General features: G+C 44.4%; 1 protein-coding gene across 3 annotated transcripts in view; it reads left to right on the top strand.

The window, feature by feature from the left end:
• PRDM6 (PR/SET domain 6) overlaps nt 1-26,191 on the top strand; it is a 98,138-nt gene extending 71,947 nt beyond the window's left edge. For 2 of the 3 annotated variants that reach the window (XM_085846439.1, XM_085846436.1), the window contains 5 exons: nt 7,285-7,412; nt 11,213-11,337; nt 18,852-19,251; nt 23,371-23,547; nt 25,220-26,191. In XM_085846439.1, the coding sequence (XP_085702565.1) occupies nt 7,285-7,412; nt 11,213-11,337; nt 18,852-19,251; nt 23,371-23,547; nt 25,220-25,334 (945 nt within the window). In that variant the 3' untranslated portion in view covers nt 25,335-26,191. Of the gene's footprint in view, nt 1-7,284; nt 7,413-11,212; nt 11,338-18,851; nt 23,230-23,370; nt 23,548-25,219 lie in introns of those variants that run through there. The other variant, XM_085846437.1, reaches the window with a different exon arrangement.
• The last annotated feature ends 238 nt before the right edge of the window (nt 26,192-26,429 follow it).

The raw sequence follows: 26,429 nt of genomic DNA, 5'->3' as shown, positions 1-26,429 counted from the left end.
AAATAGCAATTTTTATTTACTGGTTTATTTTGTAGACTAGAAAGCAATAAAGACATCTAGGATAACAAACCGAAGATAAAAATTAGTTTGCTTTAACGCACACTCGAGCCAATCCAATAACTAAAATGAAGAAGAAGAACCTTAGTGACACACCATGTTTCATTTGTTTCTAAGCTTTGCTAATTTCATATAAAAAAAAAACACGCTCGAATGAGCTAAGATCCACGTCCTCTTAATGATGACGTCTTAAAACGAATATGACGTCATTGTGATGTATCAGGATTGCGATAAATTATCTGTGTTAATGCCTGGCTTGATTCCCACAAACAAAATTCAAACAGCTTGCCTAGTTTCGGAGATAATGGTATAGGCGATTTCCATTAGCGGTGATATTATGACGTCAACTTTTTTTCTAGGAAGAATTTCCAAAATCGGAAATGGTTCCTGCCTGCGCGTGGGCTTTCTGCATATACATGGCAAGCCTCACGAAGATCCGATGAAAACTCTGGGTTGTGAAACAAAAAATGTCAAAAATAGGAATGACGTCATAAAAATTGATATGACGTCAAAGTGATGTATCATATGTGCGGTAATTCATCTCTGCTAATGCCCTGTTCGATTCCCGCAAACAGAATTCAAAAAGCTTGCCAAGTTTCGGAGATAATTTTTTAGGCGATTTCCATTAGCGGAGATATTTTGACGCCATAACTTTTTTTCTAGGAGGAATTTTCGAAATCGGAGATGGTTACTGTCTGCACAGGGTATTTTTACATATATATGCCAAGTTTCAGGAAGTTTCAGGAAAATGAAAACTGTAGGCTGTGAAACAAAAAAACTCCACAAGAACAACGACGTGAGTAAGACTTAGAGATCCTCCACGAGGATCCAAAAAACCTTATGTACATACATGAAGCTAAAACATGTGTATGGCTTATGTGCATGTAAAATACATGGTGGTTATATACCTGGTATCATTCCAATTGTACTGGGCCATGGACTAACACCCAGGCCTGAGGCCTGAGGCCTACTGATCTGTGTTGTTTCATGCAATGGTGGCACATTATTTTATTTGGGTGGAGTCAGGCCAGCTGTCCAGCCAATGGATGTAAATCAGTAGGGTGGAGTCAGGGCAGCTGAACCCTTCTGGGAGTCACGTGGGGTGGTAAATCTGTGGGGTGGAGTCATGCATAATGTGTGATATTTTCAAAGTTTAGAAAGGGCATAACTCTGTGAAAAATAGACGAAATGCCCTGCAACTCAGCATAATAAAGCCACGTACGAAGTTTCAGTTGAATATGTTAAAGGGTGTGGGGAAAAGAGTCTGAAAAACCACAGGTGGGACAGACAGATGAACTGACGGACAGACAGACAGCAAACGCATAGTCCCCTTGGTGAAACCGGTAGGGGACTAATAAACGAGAAACACCCGCTTCCTGCGGTCGTGTCATACCCCCCTTCCTCTGATAGGGTTCAGTAGAGCACTTGCACTCTGCCACGTGTGCAGTGCAACATTGCAAGTATTCTCCACAGCTGCCTTGTAATGCCGTCTCCAAACACCACCGGGTGGCGCTATACAGTAAAAATTTACATAAAGAATTTGCATTGTCCCACCTTCTGAACTACTGTGACTATAATTTTTTGTAATGCGTAAAACCTTCCCGGACATTCCCCAAGTACAACCAGCCAATTTCAACTCATTCTATCCAGCGATTTAGGAGTGCATGTGAGTCAAACAAACACACAAACTGGATTCTATATTGTACGACATTGTGATGGCTGTCACTTCTGGATAACTCCAAGAGGAGATTATATTGTTGCAGATAACTTTTAAAAGACCACGATAACCAGTTGCCCCAGAACTTCCCACGGGATACCACGCCCGATGTCGTGTTACCATGCAGCGAAGACTGGGAAATGAGTGAGTACCCTGTCGGCGATCACATAACAGATCTTAATTAGTTGGCCAAGTGGAACCAATTGTTGCATCACTGCTTCTCGCGATATACAAGCTTCGGCAAACGTTGGTTAACCAACCCTCAGCTGCCTTATGCTGCCATCAAAACAGGCAGAACGAGAATGGCACTCAGGAGAGTGTGTACCTCCACCAGGCTGTCGTTTACATATTGTATCCCACTGAAATGCTTGATCTGGATCCGGACCTGAACCAAAATATAATTGGCTTTTTGTTGTCACCAAACCAACTCATCCACCTAGTTTTGTCATAAGTCATCCACAACATTTTGAAATATCATTGTATATATCGTCTTTGCCCTATCTCAATGGTGAAGAATCACTTTTAAAAAATGAAAAATTCTCGAATCCAGATCTGGATTCAGATCTTCACCAACATCAAATCAATTTGTCCTTGTCACACGCCCAACGTGACCACCAAAGTTCATCAGAATCCATCCACAACCTTTTGAGATATCCTGCTCGCAAATAAGCAGACAGAGAGGGGTGAAAACATCTTCACCACCTTAGGTGGTGGAGCTAATAAGTCGAGACATGAAATTAGTTCAAGCATGTATTAAAATGGGCACATATCTACAAAGCGGGCAAATTCACAATCACATACAAGAAGATGAATCACAGGTACGTATACATTCCAACTTATCCCCAAATTGACATCCATGCTTTCCGATCATTATCAGTTACTTATCAACTATACAATAACCTAGAATCAACATGCATCCAGGGAAAACAGAGATGGGGATGGGGCAAGATGAGAACAGAGATAAGAGAAAGAAGTTGCGGTCATGTGCGGTGTGTTGTGCCCCTGCACACCTTGCACCAGCCTGGTTGATATGGCACTGCCCAATGGGTCCAGTCCCCTCACGCTATGCTCTTGGTCCTTCGTCCAAGCCACCAATTCGCCACCCTCTCCATATGCTCAGCGATGGACCATCCGTGGCGTAAATTTGATGTGAGCGTTGTGTGGGAAACGTGGGAATGGGCAAAAAAGAAGTGAGAATCTCAAAAGAATCTCGAAGCTCTGGTGTCTCAAAAGAAGCTCTTGTGGGTTATCCGCTCCACCTTTTATGGGGTTTCTTCCACTCCCTCGCTCGAGCCCACCTCTCCCCTCACGTGTCCATTGGAGGAGTTGTGGCTGCCGGAGGATCCTCCCCTCGTACCTGATTGGTGTGTTAGCACTCCGGCCTCCTGTGGCTTCTTGAGATTCGATTCGGGTCTTTGGCATGCTGTAAACTTATCGGTGATGGATCTACCCATCTGGCACGAGGTTCTGGCCCCCAATCCTCACCAGACCGGTTTGGGGTGGTTTCCACAATGTTTGCAAGGAGCAGAAACCATGGCCTCATCACAGATCTTGAGAGAAGGAAGTGTTTGTGATGTGTGATGCGAAAAATGGATGTATAAAATAATGTAGAATAAGAAAATGCACGTATGGGATTTCTTATGATATCGTCACGATGCATATCTGCTTATATGGATACAGTAGACAGTAAGTCCTCGCTCAACATCATCCCAGTCAGTGAACATTGTTTCATTATTACGTCACTGATCCAGTGGAGAACATACTCATTTAAAGTCGTTCACCATTCCATTATAAAGTCGTTTTACCTCTAATTTCGTACCAAACTAACGGTTTTCCTCGTTTTAATCAAGCTATAGTACAAACCATACCGTAAATACCAGTATATTGGGTGGTCGCTACACTAATGTTATTCTCAGGTTTTCCGTCTATCTGTATGTCTGTCTGTTTGTTTGTATGTAATGGACAGCTCTGGAGGCCAGAGGAGTCAACCGATTTTGATGAAACTTGACTGGTAGGTTCATACCAGGATCTAGTTCTATTCGTTTGAGCACCATTGCTATGGACGCCACCGTTGCCAAGCAACGGGACTTTTGAATTTTTGAAAAACTCCCCCCCCCCCCCAAAAAAAAAAAAATTGAAAATCAAAAATCGGCTTCCGCGCTTTTATGCGCACTATAATCAACCTCTTTGTCCAAAAATTTCAGCCCGATTCATCAAAAACTATGACTAGTATGCAATTATATAGCGACCACCCATTTCGCTTTCCGGCTTGTATATCTATATATCTATCTTCTTCTTCTTCTTCTTCTTCATTTTCTTCTTTCTGCTCCTCCCGTTAGGGGTCGCCACAGCGGATCATCCGTATGATCCGCATAGTGATTTGGCACATGTTTTACACCGGATGCCCTTCCTGACGCAACCCTGGTCGCCTCTTACGACACAGGGATATGGTACACCTATTTTAACCGGGGTATACATCGGCCCAGTATACTGGTACTCATTTCACCGACCTCGGAAGGATGACAGGCTGAGTCAACCCCCTGGTGTATTAATTCAGTGGCCCAACAGGGCTTGAACTCAGGACCTTTTGGATCCCAAGCCGCTGCCCTAACCACTGCGCCAACACCAACTCATATATATATATATATATATATATATATATATATATATATATATATATATATATATATATATATATATATATATATATATATATATATATTGTTGCGGATTCGCGCCCGCCGGCGTGCTGACGGCCACGTAGCTCGAATCGCGGCACGTCGCCCACCGGACGGACAATCCAGTCGTGACCCTCTCGGACTAACGCCGGGAACCAGTCACGGGTGGACCTTTCGGTCTCACCGCGATCGAGCCAATCAGCCCCCGCGTGGGATAGGGTTGCTCGCCAAATTCGACCTACCTAAGTACCCACGCGGAGGGTAGACCGGGCGATCGCACCTCGCCGCAGGTCGACTTCGGACACAGGCCACTTAAGCGACCCGTTCCGTACTATCGGGATAACCGAGCGGTGTTATCGTCGACCTCGACGGTTCGATTAATTATCGGGCGTATTCAGCCCACGACCAACCCTTTACGTGAAGCAAGATGAGGATTCAATGAAGGAAATGACGAAGCGAAGCGGGAAACAGTTCAACACAAAGCACATTTATTCGCGACGAACGGAAAGCACACATATTCAATTCCACCAAAAGCACACAGAAAAGAAAAACACAATGCAATTTACACAAAAAGTAAATGCGACAATGCAGATCTAATACCGATTACACGAGCACACGGCAACACTTATACAATTTTACTTCACAGACGGCGCCGACAACACATACCCAAAACCAAGGAAAGAATACCCTCAAGGATGAGGCGGGCCTGAGGCCGAGACCGGGTCGGGCCTACCCGTCTGGTGATGAGACGCGGAGCGGCGATGGTGCCTCAACTCTGCGGGCCTCGCGGTCAGTGTCTGGTAGGGGGTGGGAAAGGGGCCCCCTTGGTCGCACTATCTCAGCGCGGGGGGAAACAGGAGGGGGTTGCTGATGCTCGGGGTATAGAGGATTTTTATTGTCCCGCGACGAGCGTCTCCACCTCGGCCAGGTCGCGCTGTCGGCCTCCCTGGGGTGCAGCTCCCTGCACGACGCGAGCACCCCCTCGTCTGCCCTCGCCGCCTCTCCACAGCTCCGTCCCCTCCGCTCCGACTCCAACGCACACGACGACGACCAGCTCCTTCTTTCCAACTCCACCGCCCGCGAAGTCTTAACTCTCTGTTCCCTCTCGACTCTACTACTACCTGGACTGACGAACACGGTCGCTTATATCAGCCCCGTGGCTTCGCCCTCTCATCTTTGACCCCCTCCCTTCGACCTTTCACCTCGCTCCCCATTGGCCCGAGAAAAAGTGGGCGTGAATGCTTTTTGATCCATAAATTTGCATATATCGATCGCCCTCCAACGCCCTGGGGGCGGGGCCAATTCGCCCCTCGCTCACCGATTGGACGGCAAAAAGTGGGCGTGTGTCGTTTTTGATCCGTTTTTGAAGTGGAAAATCCGTGGTTTTGTACACGCTGTTCGGCGCGCGCCCTGCACGAGTCCAACACCGGTACCCACAAGCGGCGCAAGAACGGTGGCGATGCGACGGTTGCGAGGTGTGACGTGAAGGTCGTGGCGGTTGTGGTGAAGCGGCGTTGTGGTTGGTGGTTGATGTTGTGACTGGTGGTGGTAACAATGGCGGTTGGTCCAAATTAAAGATAGTAAAAGAAAAACGGCTATCCTGAAGAGTCGCAGCACGCATGAATAACATTTATTCCCACTAGACAACGGGTTTGGGCCTAACTACACATGTACTTACCGAGATATCTCACCGAAGGGACCTGAATGGTGGTTTGCGAATTTGGTAACCACAACAATATATATATATATATATATATATATATATATATATATATATATATATATATATATATATATATATATATATATATATATATATATATATATATATATATATATATATATATATACTGTACCGTAAATACTAGCGTATAAGTTCACCAATAGTACATACAGTATAGGCCTTATATACACTGAGCTATGCATTGATAACATCGGTGGGTCCTCGGCTGAAGTTACTCAGGTGTGTGTGTGTGTGTGTGTGTGTGTGTGTGTGTGTGTGTGTGTGTGTGTGTGTGTGTGTGTGTGTGTGTGTGTGTGTGTGTGTGTGTGTGTGTGTGTGTGTGTGTGTGTGTGTGTGTGTGTGTGTGTGGAGGAAGTTGTGGCCTGAATGTGTCATTGACTTGAAAGGATTTAAAGATGTCTCCACTATTAAGAAAATTATTCTCAGCTTGGCCAATGACATGGGTTTTTTGATGAGGTAAAAGAAGCTGACGTTACACAACCTCTGCAATCCCACGGCGAAGAGCTAACCAATGAAGATCTGAAGCAACTGGAGATGATGAGGAGAAAAAAAATCAACGAGAAATGATGATATTCAATTGTTTGTTTCAAATTATTTTCAACTTATACTCTATATGTAAATAATGTCTTTTGTCTGATGATAAAAATTTTCACTGGAACCTAACCCCCCTTATTTACATTAATTATGATGGGGAAATTGGATTTGTTTAAAGTCGTTTCAGTTAAAGTTGCACTTTTCAAGAACATAACAACAACGTTAAATGAGGACTGACTGTCCTTCAAAACCAAACCACAATACTATGAAATAACTAGGTTTGTTCTGTATGTGTGTGTTTCTTTCTCCACGGGGATCCAAAAGCGCAACAATATCATCTCAAATGAGATCCCCACCGATTGCAATTGTTTGCTTGCTTTCCCTAGGTGTCATGGCTAAAAGGTAATTGTCTGAGAACCCCGACTAACGTACAGAACACCTCTTTCCCACTGACATTCCGTAATGCTTTCATTATTGCTTTCATTGTTCAATGTGGTGATTCAGCATTTGTGCCTTGTGACAGCCATGTTTTATCCACCTCTGGCACCACACAGGTATTCGATGCGGATGGTACCCTCCTGCACTTCGTTGATGGCAGTGAGCCCGAGCGCTGCGGCTGGATGCGGTACATCCGATGTGCCCGACACCGTGGAGAGCAGAACCTGGCACTTGTACAATACAGGTGAGATCAGTTTAATCAATACCTCGTACGTAGCTATAGTATCCTCAAAAGTTAGGCCCCCATTGAGATGTACATCAGCAATGAATACTTCATTCCATAATTTGTAACATTTGAAGCGAAGCTTACCAGTAATGTCGAACACCATTGTGTAAAATGTGCTACATTCATTCTACTCGAAGTGGTTAATGAATTAAATCAACAGGGCATTGATTGAGGTATGCTATTCGCTGTGGAAAGCAAGTAGAAGTTGACGTTTTGGTCCTTAACCCTTCGTCAGAGCAAAAGGGTCCCACAGGATATTTTGCTCCGAAGAACGGTTAACGCCCCGAAACGTCAACTTCTCCTTGCTTCCTGATGCGGTTAGCGTACCTCGATCAATGTCCTGTTGATTCCATCCGTTGTTCTACCTGTCCGCCCACGCAGATCGACACTATCCTTCAACAGCAGGATGAGGTCTTCATTCTGTTGGGAGGGATCGCTTGCCTTGCCAAAAGAGATATGAGTTTGCGAAGCGAGGTTGATGCAAATGCTCCATTCAAGGGTTGCTTCACGCAGTCTTTCCATATTCCAAATGATGTTACGGATGTATCAAACAAAGGACCGTATTTTGTTATTCCAATCACAGATAAATAATCACGCAAAGGTGATGGCACCAGACAGATGAACAGAAGCAATAAATAACCAATTCCTATAATAACAAGTTTCCATAAATCAGCCCGAAGGACGTTATTTTCTTTATAAACAATTTTTTTTCTTCTTTCTTCTCTGTCACAACACAAACTCTCCAGCAAGCATCCATCATGATAACTTGCGTGTTTAGAAGGAGCGCCTTGTGATGGAGATAAGGGACATGCATACTGCAAAAGTTAGTACCAAACGCAAACAAAAAGGACCGGCTATCAGCACCGTAACTGATAAATCCAACAGCTGCCATCATGGAAACATCGTGAGATGCTCTGGAACTCCCCTCCTCCTCCTGACCCCCACCTCCTGCAACCCCCTTCTCACCCGTGCTATAATACCGAAATCTTTGTGTGCTCATCTTTGAGCCATCTACTCCTGCCTTCAACTTCCGGCAGAATCCGATCCAACTACAAGTGCCGCCCGGCACAGTCGACGCGGTGGCGCCTCGTCGTGGAGCACTCCGTTCTTCGAAGGGAAACGTGGATGGAGTGCTGGCAAATGGAATCGTACGAACTGAAGTTTGGTCAAGATCCCGCAATATATCTTTCACGAGAGTTTAAACGTTAAGAGTCGGCTCTCGCCCGGCTGAATAGTTGATAGGTCGAAAAGGCCACAGAACATATCCATTCGTCTTAACGAGAATTGACTGCACAATCGTATTATTGCACGTCACTTGGAATCACCATCTCCTTTTTTGACTTGCACTTAAAACAGAGTGCCATTATGTTTTGTTTAATAATACAGTGTGCAAATCTAACTCTATCTGACATCCCTGTTTTATTCGTTCCATTGACATAGTCCATTCAGCAATGAAATAACCTGTCCGCAGGTCTACTGCCGTGCAAGATCTCACCATGTACAGCACGTGCAAATTATTCGAAAAGGATAGACGGCTTAATGCGCTTTGTGTGGCAATCCCCTCACCCCTCCCTGGCTCATGCCACCCACTGGGATGGTATTTTTATATTGGGATTACACTCTGCCAGCAATTAATCCATAACCAGACAGCTGTAATGTGAAAAAGCTGCAAAACGAGTCGTCCTTATCCTGAGATTCCTATTGGGATAAGTATGGTTGTTTTAACCTATTGTAAGATCAAATCTTCAGTTTTCCTACAATTGTGGATGACGTCGATTGAGAAATTCCTGACTAAGCACACAGGAATGCCGTTGCGTACAAAACTGCAAAAGCCGAACTCCGATTATTGTGTCCACTCTCTCGATTTGTGAAACCATGATACCGTGTAATTCCACTGCAGAGTCCCTCAGGAGACTGGTCTTTGCTTGATGTGACGTGCTGCGGATATTGAAGACGCTTGGCGCTGGATTTAAGGAGTTTCCCCGAAATCGCATCGCACCGGGTGGCCGAATCAACCTCGCTTCGCTCTTCATAAGCTCATTGACGAGCGTGAGACATGAATTCCAGGGGTTTATGCAGGCCTGTGAGGGGTCTGTGAGGGGTGTGTGTGTGTGTGTGTGTGTGTGTGTGTGTGTGTGTGTGTGTGTGTGTGTGTGTGTGTGTGTGTGTGTGTGTGTGTGTGTGTTGCATGGCCTTTTGGATTCTTCAACGAGCTGTTGGGTTTGAACTACGAGTCGATAAGAACCCAGGATGGAGCATTTCAGCTTCAAGATTTTCTTGCTTTGTTTACTGCAGTGCCAATGACCTCTGCTGGGGTGAATCTAAACAGGGCAGACAGAAAACAGTGTTTCAAGAAGAGCAGACGAGCTGCACGAACTGGGACATCTCCTCAAGCATTCCATTCGATATTGAACTGTTCGTGTTGCCATTTATTTTCCCATGAACAGGAACATAAATCAATGATGGTCAAAAAAAATGAGTAAAGGCTTTCCGTCTCCAAGTCAAGTCCAAGTTCAGGAAAACCTCCCGGGATTCCTTAGGTGTTTCACCAAACGGCAATATTGATCTCAAGTTGATCTCTCGAATGAACACGTCATTATTGTATTGGCGAATCGTATACCACATCGTCGAGGAATTTTTTTCTTGAGGATTTCCAGTCACCTGAAGCATTCAATGAGGCTTTCTCTGTAAAGCACTCCATAAACCGACGACACACTCGATAAGTAGCTGTAAGAGTCGGTGGGGGTAACTACGATTCAATATGTGGCCATTAGATTGACAAGTCCAAACTACTGGCCGAATTCCAAAGTGGCTGAACTGACCACTTCTGTTCATTCACTCTATTTCTGGTCTTCTAACCACAGTGATGGCCAACGGGGCTCTTTCAGTGGTGAACCGACAATGAAAAATCAGATAATATCATGTTTTAGTCCTGGAAGGCTATTGTCTTGATGGCTGGAAATGCTTTGGTCTATGTATTGATGTAGCGAATGCAAATTTGACTTGCATTAGATTGCAAATTCGCCTTGCTGGTTGCACGATCATTGAGTTACAGCTGTGGCATGGACACATTGCACCTGTAGATTAGATCAGGAATTTAAAATTTGGAAGAGTCCTGGCACAAAATGGTCGACATTTTTTGAAAGGTAGTATTGCTTTGATTGGGCTGAAAGGATGGCCTCCAGGTACATACACTCGCCTCTAAGCTGTCAAGCCTTGGTTAGAATCTCGAGCCAGCTATAAACTGTTACCCCAGCGTTTCACAGGCAGGGTGATTCATCGGTGTGTGTGCCATCCCTTGGATGGACGTGAAAATGGGCATCACATCTGCCGGCATTAGTTAGTGGACGTTAAAGATCCCATGGTGTCTTTCAGGAAGAGTAGGCGAGCTATCGTCTGCATCCTGAACGAATTACAAATTCTTGCCCTAACTACTGGTGGGAAGGCAATGGCAAACCACAGAGTACAACCCTTGCCAAGAAACTGCTTCGGCAGCACCGGCGCTCTGTGATAGAGTATGGTTCATCAGAATCAGAATTGCTTTGATTAATAATTTGGATGGATGAAGTGGCTCATTGTGGGTGAAGTAGCTGTATGTAGACACCGTACAAGTGTACCATACTTACAAAGCCACACACATTGAGTGGTTGTTTTTGGAAAGCCTCAATAAAAAACTTTAACTGAGGGGTGTTCACATGCATGTTCTACCGGGTCTGTCTCATGTTTATGGACCATTTCCTTCCATGCGGCCTGGTCAGGTCATGCGTGTTCTACCGGGTCTGTCTGGACATCCCCCGGGGCTCGGAGCTTCTGGTGTGGTACGACGATGGTTACACGTCCTTCCTGGGGATTCCCATTCATTACACTCCGCAGGACAGTCGCAGTGAGTTTTGAATGGGTGAGACCGTAAAAGGGGTAAATGAGGGTGATAGTTTGAGGTGTCATTTGCTTTGTATACAGAAGGTTTTGAGAATGACAGTCCAGATATTGATGAGAGTTTTGCTAGTTCATCTTATCTTAACCTCTGCCACCAAAGGTAGATTGAGGTTATGTTTTCACCCCTGTCTGTCTGTCTGTCTGTGTGCAGGATATCTCAAAAAGTTAGAGACGGGTTTGGATGAAATTGGATGGACAGTTTGGATGTGTGACATGAAAGAACTCATTAGATTTTGGTGACGATCCGGATTCGGATACTAGAATCTTCTCAATGATTCTTCACCATTGAGAGATAGTTCCAAACACGATATATATCAGAATATCTCATAAAGTTGTGGATGGATTCAGACGAAACTTGATGGAGTTGGGTGTGTGACGAGAACGAATCAATTTGATTGTAGTGAAGGTCCGGATCCAGATACGAGAATTTTTTTAAGTGATTATGCGCCATTGAGAGATGGGGCCAAAAACGATATGTAGCATGATATATCAAAAGGTTGTGGACGAGTTATGACAAAACTTGGTGGATGAATAGGTTAGTTGAAAAGAAGAAGCCGATTCGATTTTGGTTAAGGTCCCGATGCAGATCCGGCCTATCAGTGGGATACAAAATGTAAACTGTTCAGCCTGTTGGAGGTATGCACTCTACCAAGTGCTATCCTAGTTACTCTCGCCGAAGGAGAGGGTATTGCATTTAAATCCATTTGTTTGTCTGTCTGTCTGTCTGTCTGTCTGTCTGTCTGTCTCTGTCTATTTGTTTGTATGTTTGTCAGCACAGAACTTTCATATTTTTCTCCACAACCGCTGTATCACTGAAACAGCACCAAGGAAAAAATTGAAACTTGGCACATGGCAAGTACTCCTCATGGAGAATGTGATTTTTTTTAATGACGTCATAGGTGCCTTCATTATGTCATAATTTCATATGTAGAATGCTACATCTGATCAGTATGAAAATGAGGGTTATCGAGGGATAAAATAGGCCAAAGAAAAAACTTTGATGACATCATTGGTCACGTGATTTGGCAGCCATGTTGTTTGAAAAAAAAAAAACCTTCAAAAATCTCTGAAGTTGTTGAACAGATCGAGGTGAAACTTTACACATATGATCGCCATTCCATTAGGAACAAAAGAGTCACAAATATTATGTCATAGGTCACATGGTTTGGCAGCCATATTGGATTTACCCTAAAACCTATAAAAAATCTTTTCCAGAACTGCTGGACAGATCAAAGGGAAACTTCATAGAAATGTTCCCCAAGCTTTGGATGTATAAGTTTGTTGAGGAATAATTGATAGGTCACATGGTTTGGCAGCCATATTGGATTGAAGAAAAAAATATTAAGTAATGCTTTCTCTGGAACCAATTGACACGAAACTTCACAATTATGATCTAGTCGTGATGGGGAATACATGCTTTAAATTTCAACTTGATTGGATACATGGTTTGGCAGCAACAATTATTTGTTTTTTTGATGTGGGTTATTTTTAATTTTTTTTCTTTCTTTTGGAATATGGCTCACTTGGCTGTGCCCGGGTGGGTTTGAGGGTGGAGGGGTAGCAGCTGAAATGTAAATCCGATGCAGGTTCCTCCTGATGACTTCATCTTTGCTTTTTGTTTATTCAGGATTCTTCTGATCACTCCAATGCAGGACTTGTACCTATTTGGTCTTCCATTTGATTGAATTGAATTTATTTTAATCCCCTTCTAAATTCAATTGAATAATAATGAAATATGTCATGGGTCAGGGTCAGGTGCACAACCAAAGCGGCGTTGCTTCAAAGCGGGACATCTTGATACCCAGTCATCACTGCCAGCAGTAATAAAGTGCCAGTTATAATTATGTCTCTTATTAATTATGTAACACACCAGTACACAAGCACCAGACAAAACTACACAAACACCACACAAAACAAGTTCTGGTGAGGATCTGCAATCTCTGACTGCTCTTATCTGCCACCGAAGATGAAGGAGGTTATGTTTTCACCCCTTTTTCTCTGTTGGGTAGTCGATCTAGTCGAAAAAAAAAAATCTAAAAATCTGTTTTTGTCTACCCTTATTATCACTTTTTCCGTCGATATGTTTGTCTGTCCCTCTGTTCGATCCAGTGCTCCGTTAATACAATGGCGATTTCGATGAAACTTGGTTGGTAGGTTCATACCATGGCTTAGTTGTGTGCAAATGAGAACCGTTGCTATGGACACCACGTTGCCTGGCAACGGGACTTTGAATTTTTTGAAAATCATTAAAAATTTATTTTTTCGAAAATCAAAAATCGGGCCACGAGCGACTCTGGGCAGTACATTCTGCCATATTGTCAAAAATTTCCAGCCGGATCCTATGAAAACTGTCGGAGAAGATAGACTTTGAATGAACCCTGGTCGAAAACAATAAAAAAACGAAGTTCGTTATATCTCAGAGACTATGAGTCAGATATACATGAAACTAGTATGGGAGGTTCATGGTATGTCCTAGTTATGTGTGAGAAAGAACCGTTGCTATGGACTCCCCGTTGCCTAGTAATGGCCGAAAAACCTCTAAATGTGGGCTATTTTAACGAAAAATCAATCTGCAGTATTAACCCTTGAAGCTCGAATCATGAATTTTCTTGTGCTTAATCCTCAGGTCATTCCCCATCGAACAGGCCCATCGCGTCAGGTTCTATTGGGTAGTCGACTACCCATGTCCGCCTACCGGCTTGTTTGTCTGTCTGTCTGTCTGTCCCTATGTTCGGTCCAGTGCTCCGTTAATACAATGGCGATTTCGATGAAACTTGGTTGGTAGGTTTATACCATGACCTAGTTGTGTGCAAATGAGAACCGTTGCTATGGGCACCACCGTTGCCTAGCAACGGGACTTTGAATTTTTTTTTTAAATCATAAAAAAATTATTTTTTCGAAAATCAAAAATCGGGCCATGAGCAACTGTGGGCACTACATTCAGCCATATTGTCAAAAATTTCCAGCCGGATCCTATGAAAACTGTCGGAGAAGATAGACTTTGAATGAACCCTGGTCAAAAACAATAAAAAAACGGAGTTCGTTATATCTTAGAGACTATGAGTCAGATGTACATGAAACTGGTATGGTAGGTTCATGGTATGTCCTAGTTATGTGTGAGAAAGAACCGCTGCTATGGACCCCTCCGTTGCTTAGCAATGGCTGACTACCCATGTCCGCCTACCGGCTTGTTTGTTTGTTTGTTTGTGTGCGGGATATCTCAAAAAGTTGCAGACGGATCTGGATGAAATTCTGTGGATCCGTTGGATGTGAAACAAGGACAAATTGATTCGACTTTGGTGAAGATCTGGATCTGGATCCAACTGCTGGAATTTTTGAAGTGATTCTTCACCATTGAGCGACGGTGAAACTAATATATAGCACGATATCTCAAAAAGTTGTGTACAGATTCGGATGAAACTTTGTGGACAAGTTGGGTGTGTCACAAGGACAAATTGATTCGATTTTGGTGAAGATCCAAATCTGGATCTGGACACTGGAATTATTATTAAATTTTTATAGTGATTCTTCACCATTGAGAGATAGGGCCAAAAACGATATAGTACTGTATGGCATGATATTTCAAAAATGTATTGGGCCCGATATGTTCTCATGGATCTAGCATTGCATGGCAGAGGTATGTGCTCTACCGAGTGCCCTTCTAGTTTAATTTTGTAATGGTAGTTCACCCCTTCATTTCTCGATAGTGTGCATATGCTCATCCTACCACTCCAAGCGCTATAAATGCTCACTGATGTGGAGGTGCATGGCCAAAAACATCCAAAATACACCTACGGCTGGCATAATGTATCCTTCTTATGCATAGCATGGCTTATAATGGGTAAAGCATCATGAGGATGGAATGGTGACGAAAATTTACATGAGAATTTAAAATTGATTTTGTGGAAGTTAAGTTGGAGAGAAAAAAAAATCAACACTTTTAAGGATTGAACAGCTTTTAAAATATGAAATGCAAAGATCAAAAACAATTATTATCCAAATAATTATTATGTTAGAAATGAGATCTTCTTTTGTACACACAACAAGGCTGCAAGGCAGCTTCATTGGTTGAGGGGCATGGTTGTGCCACTAATGCAGTACCCCCTTGAGTTTAGGTCAGGAATTTGGAATTTGTTCATGTCATAGGCGATAGCTCATCGACCCTTTGCGAAGGACACCATGGGATATTTAACGTCCACCAATTAATGCCGACAAACAGGATGCTCAGTTTAACCTCAATCCAAGGGATGGTATGCACGCGCGCGCGCGCACACACACACACACACACACGCACACACACACACACACACACTCACATGAATCACCCTGCCTGTGAAACACCGGGATGACAGGACAGTTTATAGCCAGACCCAGATTCGAACCCAGGCTAGGCAGCTTGAAGGTCAATCTGCATACCAGCCCAAAAAGGTGATTATCAGCAGACAATGGACTTTGGATTTTCTCCATGGGATGGGGTTACTGGATGTACATCATTAAGGCCTAAGTCACATTTGGTACGGCGGCCATAGGGTCTACAAAATCTACGGCCACTAGCAATTATAGGGCGGCCGCAGTATTTCCACGGTCACACAATGTAGCAGTCACTTATGTTTTTATTTTTCGGGGAGCCGCATGGCGTATTTAGAAATTGTGGAGACCGAAAACGTGGGGGTGCTGTACGGTCTTTGATTTGATGTCGCATGGTGACCTTAGAGCGTCCCTGTGGCGGCCATAGAATTTTCAAGGCAGACGCAAGGTAGCCTCAAGGTGCCCGCAAGGCGACCACAGGGGGGCCCTAAGGCGAACATGCGGCCAGATGGACGGTAACGAGTGGGTATATATACCAGTTCTTTTTTTACTGAAATAAAAATATAACAGTTCAGAATATACCAGTATATATAACTGAATATACTATAACTATAATATATATATATATATATATCTGAATATTCCAGTTCGGAGTATAGGCAAACACCTATACTCCGATCTCTAGCAGTAGCGCACGGTGGACGCACAGTCAACGCAGATTGCCACAGAGGCCTACGTAGGATGCACGGCGGGCATAGGGGAAACCGTGCGTCGACCCTGCGTTGCCCGCAGGTAGTCACACAGACCGCAAGGCCACCGTACGTTGAACACAGGGACACCTAAGGACTACCCTACGGCGACCGTGGAAATAGTGCAGTCGCCGTAATTTTTTGGGGGTTGGCAAAATTAATTATTCATTGATAAGAGCCTACGGCAGCCGCACGAATAACACAAGCCCACCGTACGCCCTACGTACTATCGAGGTGGAACACATCTATATCACAGCTTGGCTTGTCGAATTGCTACGGCCAACGTAGAAATGAAAAAAGTTATAATTCTGCGCTATAATTCCACGGCGACCCCTACGGCCTGTAAAAGGTAGCCATACGGCGTAGGGCCACCCTGAGGCCACCTCAGAAACTCTGCGGCCGCCGCATTTTCCTGTCAATTCAGGGGGGGTACGGCCGCCGTATCCGAGCCGTCGTAGAGCAAATGTGACTTAGGCTTAAGGTGCATCGCTGACATCTCTTGCAAATAAGCTGTGGCAAAAGAATTGCACTACTCTCTCATTGTGGAAACCTTTCCCTTTTGTCTGAACTGTCATTCCCAGTTATCTTTACCTTACACTTGTCTTCAGGCCGTGTGCAGCCATACATGTTTGTCGACTAACCCCCAGTTCGTCTTCAGTCACAGGTTCAAGCTTTCCACACAATTTCAGTCTTATTCCCTCTTTTCTTAGGCACGTTGAATTGCCTCATGGTGTTGTTCATTCAATCCCAACCTTTCATCGAATCATTAAAGGTGGCAGAACAATGCCATCTAATGTGATCTCTCATTACTAACCACAATTTTTTTTCACGAATCACACAATCACGACCTGTTCTCTGCCATTTTCTTTTCAGTATGCCAACCATCCACATCAGATCATTCAGCTCTTTCATAAACCTCAACTTCTGGCTAAGAATGGCTTTTTGAAGTTAAGCAGATTAAATTTAAAGCCAATGTGCTATTTTCAGGATTTACAATTGGCAGACAGTTTTTTTTTTTAAGGTTTTGACCATAAATGGGATTGTTGTGGTCATTTTAATTTTTGTTTGTTTTCCTATTGGTTTGGAGCTCATGTCGTTGTTGTCGGAGTAATTGTTAGAACAACCTCACACGTCACTTGGGGCAACGGAAAATTCCCCATTTTGGGCTCATCAATTGACTGTGGCATCAATTCCTCAGGGAAACGGGACCATATGCGGTGATGATACTTTATGTCGAGGGACAATACAATCACAAAAGGGGTACTGAGCTGGATGGATGCAACCTCCTGAAGATGATGTTCAAGATAGGAATTCAGACTGAATCTGCAGCAATTTTCATTGCCACACTGTCTTTGTAAGTGCGTAGAGCTAATGGCAGGTACAATCACAGAGGATTTTACCCTTGTGGATTGCTGCCTAAACTAAGCTGCTCCTTAGGAGAGAGAAGAAAAGAGAAGAGAATGTCATGGATTTACCACCAACATGTGACTTTTATATTGACATAGGAATGCTAAAGGAGGCCTTTAAACTTTCCCTGCACATTCACAAGCCCCAGATACTTCCTTCCCATCGGTGTAAAGAAGCAAGTAAACTCGATGCACAATCTATTCATTGGAAGCGATCTGTTGGGGGGAGGAGGAGTGGGGGGGGGGATTGTGTAACAAGTGTCCCTCCACTCGGGCCTTGCACAAACCCACCTGGTCAGGAGGTTGCTGTACAAGCAGGTGCCTCTTCGGTGAGCTGAGGAACTTCTCCAAGTCTTTTGTTGCGCAGAGGCACAATTCTTTCTCTCAGGTCCTATTCTAAGTATTTCCAGCTTCTTTCAGGAGCTTGGTGAGCCATTCGAAGTAACAATCCGTTATGCGAACACATAATACATTTTATTTTGCCCTGATCTCTTCAGATTTCTCGGGTTTCTGCACATGCACACAGTCCTGTATTGAAAAGAGAGCTTAAAGGGAAATGGCTCACTAAAATAAACCAGACATTCTAAAAAGATTTGGAGAATTCCTTCAATTATCTGACTGGCCATCCGGATCGTCAGTTGAGAAAGCTCTCCACATCAAGAGTTTGATGTTTCAATCCCAGAACTTCTCTGGCTACGACCTAAGTCATGTCCGAATATCATTCAATCAGGCAGAGGTACAGAGGTAGAGAGAGATAGGGGGAGAGGTAGAAATAAAAGCAGAAAGAACATTGTGGATTTAGCACAAATAGAACAAGCAGTTTAATGTGAGATGCCTCACTAAAATAACCATCACTTCTAGCGAGATCTGAATAATTCCTTCAGCTTATACATTGCCTGCCCGATTGGATGGCCATCCAAATATCAGTTGAAAATTATCAGGAGGATTAAACTCATGAAACCACAGCAACAATATCTCTTCCTTTTTTTCACCCACAGCCAATGCCCCAACCACCGTTATGGAAATGGTGTCTCAACTGGAAGTTCCATTTGGCAAATCCTGTCGGCTTCCTCCTCCAGCCGTCCATCGACCAAGTGCCGGTACTACCCGTGGTATTCTCTCCGGTGATCATGGGAGTACCAGCTTCAACGGTGGAGCTGGAGTTGCTCACGCTGGTGGGAGTAGCTTGGGTATTGGTGGAGGAGTCGGTGGTGGTGGTGGTGGTGGTGGTGGTGGTGGAAGTGGAGGTGGGCAGAAGGTGTTAGCAAGTCCGACATCCACCAGCCAGCTTGGGGTAGAGTTTAGTGATTGGCATCTGTGGAAATGTGGACAATGCTTCAAGTCCTTCACGCAGCGCATCCTCCTCCAGATGCATGTGTGTCCACAGAACCCGGACAGGTATTGAGGGGCTGGGGTCACCAAGGTGTGGGTAGTAAGAGGAAAACAATATGACTTTTTCTTCAAACATCTATTCAAACAGTTTTCCTGCCATGCCTGTTTTAAATGAGAATCATCCATTAGATTGAACCGAGTGGTATTTTTTTTTTCATCTGTGTTAAAACTAACCTGGACAGATTGCAGACTCTTGTAAAAAGGCCAATTTCAAATTTGACGTTTGATTGATTTATTTTTTTTAAACATTAAAAAACTATAAATAAATAAATAAATAAATTGTAATGTCATATTAGAACTAATCTATTATTGGAGGTTTATCATTCATAGAGCCTTCACTGGTTGTGAAAACCATGAATAGTGCTTATTAGGTGAGATGGTTACTCATTATAGAGTATAGACCGAATGGACTACTCTTGTAGAAGATATTACAAGAATTTTAGCTTATCTGGTGACACAAGGAACGCTGCAATGATTCATTCTCTGAAGGGCAATACGCTCCGACACTACACCCCTTGCTCCCATTGTGCCAATCATTCGTTTTAGTGTGATCCAATTCAACAGGGAATCAGACTCATTGACAAGACTGAGCAAAGATGAGCATGGTAACAGATTCGCTCGAGGGTTGAGAATCCTTAAAAAAAAACAAAAGAAACCTTTTTTTTTTGGATACCTTGTCGAGGCTCGTATGAGAGCGAACACACAACACACATCAAGGGGGGGGGGCATGAGACAAGAGGGGTGGGAGTGGGAAGGACAAAACAGTGGGGAACAGAGACATTAGGAGATCTGTGGAAGGGAGAGGGATGGGGAGGGGAACATGGGGAATACAAGGTGGACATTACAGGGACTTTCAGGAAGGAAAGCAGGGAATTTGATGGAGGTGGGCTTGGGTGGATTATCGGGGGTGGAAAAGATCGAGGATTTGGATGGGGGATGATAAGAGGTGGTGGTGAACAGCTGTTTTAATGGCCTGGAGGGAAGAATGGGATTGAATAGAGTGAGGGAGTTTATTCCAGAGGCGGGAAAAAAGAGGAATGAAAGAGTGAAGGTGAGCAGTGATTCGTGATTTTGGTAGTTTTACTAGAAGGGGGTTGTTGGCGGACCTTGAGCGCCCTGTGGAAATGTGGTGGGGACAAATCACAGAGAGAGAGCAGGGGGGGTGAGGCTAGAGAGGAGACGGTAGAAGACTGAAAGACCACCGACCAGCCTGCGGTGAGAGAGTGAGAGGCCCAAAGACTCAGCCTCATTGCGGGAGATGCCAATGATCCGAAATGCCTTGGTTTCCACAGCATGAAGCCGAGAAAGGTGGGAGGCAGGAGCCCCAGCCCAGAGGGGACAGCAGTACTCCATCAGGCTGTGGACGAAAGCTTTGTAAGTGGTCAGGAGCTCAGGTGGGCTGAGGATGGACTTTGCACGATGGAGGATTCCCAGTCCGTGACTGGCTTTGAAGGCGAGGTTTCAAATGTGGCTTTCCCAGGAAAGGTCATGGCAGATAGTGAGACCCAGAAGCTTGAAAGAAAGGACTTCTTCCAGAGAATTGTTGAGAAAGTGGATGGGGGCGGGGGGGTTCTAAATGGTCCTTTCAAAGAGACATAGTGAGATTGTGAGATTTGTCCGGATTGAAAGACATGTTCCACGTGTTGGACCAGTTTTTGATTTTATCCAGATCTGCAGTGAGCGAAGAAGCCGCTGCTTGTCGGTCTGAGGGATGACCGATGGTACGGCAGAGCGTGGAGTCATCAGCAAAGAGATATGGAGGATTTTCCAGAGTCGGAAAGATCATTGATGAAAACCAGAAAAAGAACAGGGCCCAAAACGCTACCTTGAGGAACTCCAGCCTGGACAGGAAGAGGGGATGAAATAACTCCCTTTAGGGCCACACGTTGACTGTGACAGGAGAGGAAGTCTGCAAGCCATGAGTGGAGATGGCCTTGGATACCATAGGAAGAGAGTTTGGTGAGCAGTGCAGGGTGCCAGACCGTGTCAAAAGCACGTGATATGTCCAGGGATAAGGCTCGGATTTTTTGTCTGGGATTGAGGACCTCCATCCATTGTTGGGAGAGCAGAAGCAGCATATCCAGGGTAGAGTGACCTTGTCTGAAACCAAATTGATGATCGGAAATCAAGCCATTGGAGAAGAGGAAGGATTTAATGTCTGAAGCGATGATGGATTCCATAACCTTGCTGATGATTGGGAGAAGGCTGATTGGTCTGTAGTTGTAGGGATCTGTTTTTGCACCTTTTTTGTGCAGGGCAGTGATGTTTACTGATTTCCAAGCAGATGGCAGATGACCTTGAGCAAATGAGAGGGTGAATAGAACAGAGAGAGGGTGAGCAAGAGCAGAAGAGCAGGTTTTTAGGACATGTGGGCTGATGCCGTCCAGACCGGTTGCAGAATCTGAGTCGAGGTTTGACAGCAAGCTCTCCACCTTGTCAGGAGAAAAGGACACAGAGTCCAGAGACAGTTGGGTACGACTGGGTAAAGTGGCTAGAGAAAGCGATGCGTTTTAGACACAAGATTTAGCTGCAAACACCGAGTTTAGGCATTCAGCCTTTCGGCAATATTCAATTCTGTCTTTTAAATGAAAAAAAAAATCAAATTTCAAAAACTGAGAGTTGCAACATCTGATTACTGTGGAATTTTTGCCCTCCAGTTTACATCCTTGTATGAGAAAAAAGTAAGCCATTAAGTGTAGTATGCGCACCTGCCGTTAATACGAAGTAATTTCGAAGTGGGCCGCCATTGCTTGTTGACTATTGGCTGCGAAACAAATGTGACGTCATGTATGTGTTCTGCCCAGTCGTGGGCAAGACAAAGCAACCTCCACAGAAATTACTGGGAAATTCACCGGAGTTGTCTTTTCGTCCAAAATATTAGTCTGACGAACCAATCCATTAATTTCTGCTCTGCCCGACAGAGACCACCATTTTCAAAGTGGGAGGGCCTCATGCTCGCATGGAAACAGCGTATGAAGCATTTGTAATCCAACTGATTGTTATTTCATGGTAACCTTTTCATCGTCTTTCCTTTTAGAAACGTTCTTAGATATTGGGGGAATGAAGATGCCATTTGTTTACCCGAGAATAAGAAGTAAACGATTGCATGTAATGCTGCAGCAACTTGATTACCCACAGACCCAATGTCTACTCTCAGCAACGTTACCATGAGAGTTTATCTTTCTTGGTGGGATATGACACCACAGAATCTCAGAAACTATCTCAGTGTTCTGGGCCCGGTTGCCGGTTACGATGGGGATGCTTGAAAGTTTAACTATCCGTCGGGTGGTAACAGTGGCCTTCCGTAGGTGGTTCAAATTTGATGTGGACTTTTGTTTATGAAAGGCAAAGGTACTCGCATGTAGATTGATGAAAACATTTTTTTAATGGAATTTGTGTTTTCAGCATTGTAAGCAACATGCATGATCACATGCTTCACGTGTGAAAAATCAAGATGGCAGCAAGTGAGATAAGAAAGGGTGCAACAGCAAAATATGCCTGGTGTTGGCTTAATGGTTCGGTTGGTGGGCTTGGGATCCTTCCTCATCAAATCCCACTTTCTGTTGAATTAATACCAGGTGGGGTCGACTCTGCCTGTCATCCTTCCGAGGTCGGCAAAAATGAGTGCCAGCTTGCTGGTATCCTGTGTCGGAGTGGCGACCCGTCCAGGATCGTGCCCAATAGCCAAGGAGACTACTTAGACAGCACCAATGCTCTGCACTGAGTATGGTCCTGATGGATGGATGGAACAGAAAATAAATTATGAAATTTATGATTAACAAAAACATCAGGCCTCTTAAAATCTACAAACAATTGGCTGCACATTATGGTGACGATTGCTTCTCAAGATTATGGACAATCTTAGTTATTGATATAAAATAGATTCCAGGTCGAATTTGAATCATCGTTATCCATTGAAAGGGAAGGCCTTGAAAATGGAGGCAAATGAATTGAATTTTGGCAAAAACGCTAAAGTTACATGTCCCACGTTCTGAAAGTTTGGATCGTTACACATCCTGTGTCCTTGAACGGCTTAACCAATCAAGTGCAAGGCCCTTTACCTTGCCCCCATGCTTCTCTCCCCCACTACTGTGCGTGTTCTGGGCCCGGTGGCGGGCCGCGTAGGCCGTATCAATGCGGCCATTGCGCGCAGTCCTTCTCGCAGCCGTCCGAGCTGCGTAACCACGTGGTCACTCACTCCAGCGATCGCCCATTCAAGTGCGGATACTGCGGCCGCGCTTTTGCTGGTGCAACCACGCTCAACAACCACATCCGTACGCACACTGGCGAGAAGCCATTCAAGTGAGAACTCATACATTCCTTGCACTGTTGTTGCTGTACTTGTGCCATTTGTCTCCTTTAACATTTACACACTGATGAAGTTGATTATTATGGGACCATTTTCTTCGTTCTACTGATTATAGCTTCCTTGTTGAGCCATTTCTCTCCAGCACGTAAAAATGTCCTTCCTCATCGTGATCCTGATGCATGTTCCACTGCTGTTCTTAAAAAAATTAATCATGGCACAAATCTGACACCTGTTAACCATAAAATGAAAGTGGGAGGGGTGGGTGCTGCACATCATACTGGGAGTGGTTCTGTCTAATCACAGCTGAAGTGAAGAAAACTGCAAATATTGCCTGATATTCCAGCACAGTGAAAATACACGCTTCAAATCCACTGCATGGAGTTTGTGCTCGATCATCTGAAATCTAAACCTGGGTTCAAATGTAAAATGAAGAGCCAGTCTTGTGAGTGAAGGTCTATGTCTATCTGCGTCAGTGTGTAGAACAATAGATGAAATCAACAGGATGCTGGCTGAGGTATGCTAACTACCGTCGGAAGCAAGGAGGCGTTAACGAAGCCTCCGATGAAGCTTTAACACCCGAAACGTCGGCTTCCCCATGTTTCCCATTACTTTACCATATCTCGATCAATGTTCTGTTGACTTCATCCATCATTCTACCTGGGTTCAAACAGCCTGTAAAGTAGCTGTGATTAAAGTCAAAGGAAGAATCATTAAAGTCAAAGTCAGATCTTAAGCATCCTTACCAGAAACTACTGGATAGTTTCAATGGGTGATCTAAGAATGAAGCAATCAGACGAGATGATAAACCATTGAAAAAAAAAAATCGAACCCAAGTGATTTCCTGAAAATTCACTGACGATCGAACCTCAACGTTTTATTTGCTACCCATTTGCAAGACCATGATTAAACACTGATGTACGAAATGCAGACATTACCACAGCTCCCAGGCTGTGCAGTCTTGTTCCAGTGATAGTTCATCGGGTGTACAGGGAGGGCACTGGGGGGTTGTGATGTTAAGCTAGTATTCGATCTTGGGATGCTGGGCTGGAATACAAGATTCAGCCGTTTAATCCACTTGACGGTTTATGTTGTGGTCACTAAGGTTGTGGCAAATGAACGCTGGCAGAGAGCTAATTGCTTTTCTGTAGTACTGGCATGGTATCACCATGTTCATCGACACGTTTCTGCTCCGCGTGAAGACAGGCCACGCCATATCAAATGTTCTTTTTATCACCACGCTCTTGGAGCGAGGACAGAGGGCCTAAGTGCGTTAATCGCGAATGCCGATCTCCTCGGCTCGGCCGATAGGCAGTGATGGAGTGGTGACAGAGGTCACTGTACGGTGTGATACCACAGCACCCATTTTGATGTCGTTCCCTGGCTCTAATCAGGTATCGAGCAGGTCAACCACCCCTGGAGACTTTGCGGTGCTATGAGCTCTTTGAAGTTCCAGCATTGCATTTTACACTGAAAAAGTTTTTCGGTACTCCGTTGCAATGTTTCCCCCCCCTCTCCGTACTCCGATACATCGCAAATGTAAAAATAAACAAATAATAATAAAGTCAATGTTTTATCACTCACAAACAAAGTATTGTATCGCGTTGTATTGTTTCGGATTAGGGGGTGATCTGTCGTTGCCACCTCATGCTCTTGTTTCCCACGCAGGTGCGAAAAGTGTGACCGGAGTTTCACGCAGGCAACGCAGCTGAGCCGACACCAGCGGACACCGAACGAATGCAAGACGCCCGGAGACGAGTCCAAGTCAATTGACGTCGACTGACTTGCCCGGCCGAGCAGGAATTAGAGCTCTGATTAAAATGTCGCAGACACTTAGCGTCGACAGTCAAGGAGCCCCACCCCGACAGCGCTTTTCAATCAACGCGATCGAGCAGTCGAGACCCCCGAAGAAGAGTGGGGTTAAAAAAGGAAGCCACGAAGACTGGCGGGACGACAAAAAAGGTCTACGCGATTACGGGCTATCGACTTGCTGGAGCCCTCCAGCGCACGTTTATTTATTTATTTACCAAGTTCTGTAGGTATAGTTCGTGGGATGGAGAGGAAGTGCACAGGGGAAGCGGGCATGGTAAAGGGAGGAGCCCTCCTTGGGCTGAACCATATAGCAAGTTGCATGCAGTTGTGGATGCTTTTGGAAGCATTTCCATTGGTTAATCCTCTACCCTGCACCTCTGCCATTCCCATATTGTACCAACACCGACGATACTTTATATTTATATCGGATTTTCGGGGTTTTTTTTGTCAATGTGTGCCGGAAAAGGAATATTTTTTAAATTAAAAAAAAAGAAGCACAACCATCGTTTTGCCAAAGATGTCACCTTGGGATTTCCATGTTTGTTTTCCACTTGAGGCCCGACACATTTGCACTTGTACATGTGACATGAATGCTCGGCATTGTAAATTGAACGCGGATGTTTCAGCCGCACTGCAGTGGTACAGGTTGGAAATGGGTCCGATTTAAATATCTGCCCGAAGTTCGTGTGTATTATAAATCGTAATATAAACTCATCTGTCCTATAGGTTGCATATTCAATGTAAACTTATTGAATCAGGCACTGTGACGTAACTTTTCAACCATTTTCATGTACGTATTCTTATGTGAATAAAATGTTTCTAATGTTCTCCGAGATACACTTGTCTCCCTGTAAACGCGAGAGATTTGTCCATTGGCGTCGATATCATCGGTGGACAAAGTATGTTTGTGTGTGTGTGTGTGTGTGTGTGTGTGTGTGTGTGTGTGTGTGTGTGTGTGTGTGTGTGTGTGTGTATATGTGTGGACTGTCTTGTTTTTTGCTTTATTCTACTTCTAAAGTGGAGGCACCAATGGCAAATATTCTTCAGGGTGTCCATGAAGTCCTTA

The sequence above is a fragment of the Eptatretus burgeri genome, chromosome 11 (assembly GCF_056783735.1).
Source record: "Eptatretus burgeri isolate ZD-2024b chromosome 11, Ebu_testis_v1, whole genome shotgun sequence".
Taxonomy (NCBI): domain Eukaryota; kingdom Metazoa; phylum Chordata; class Myxini; order Myxiniformes; family Myxinidae; genus Eptatretus; species Eptatretus burgeri.
The sequence above is the reverse complement of the archived record's forward strand: the minus strand, read 5'-3'. Positions and strand labels throughout refer to the sequence as shown.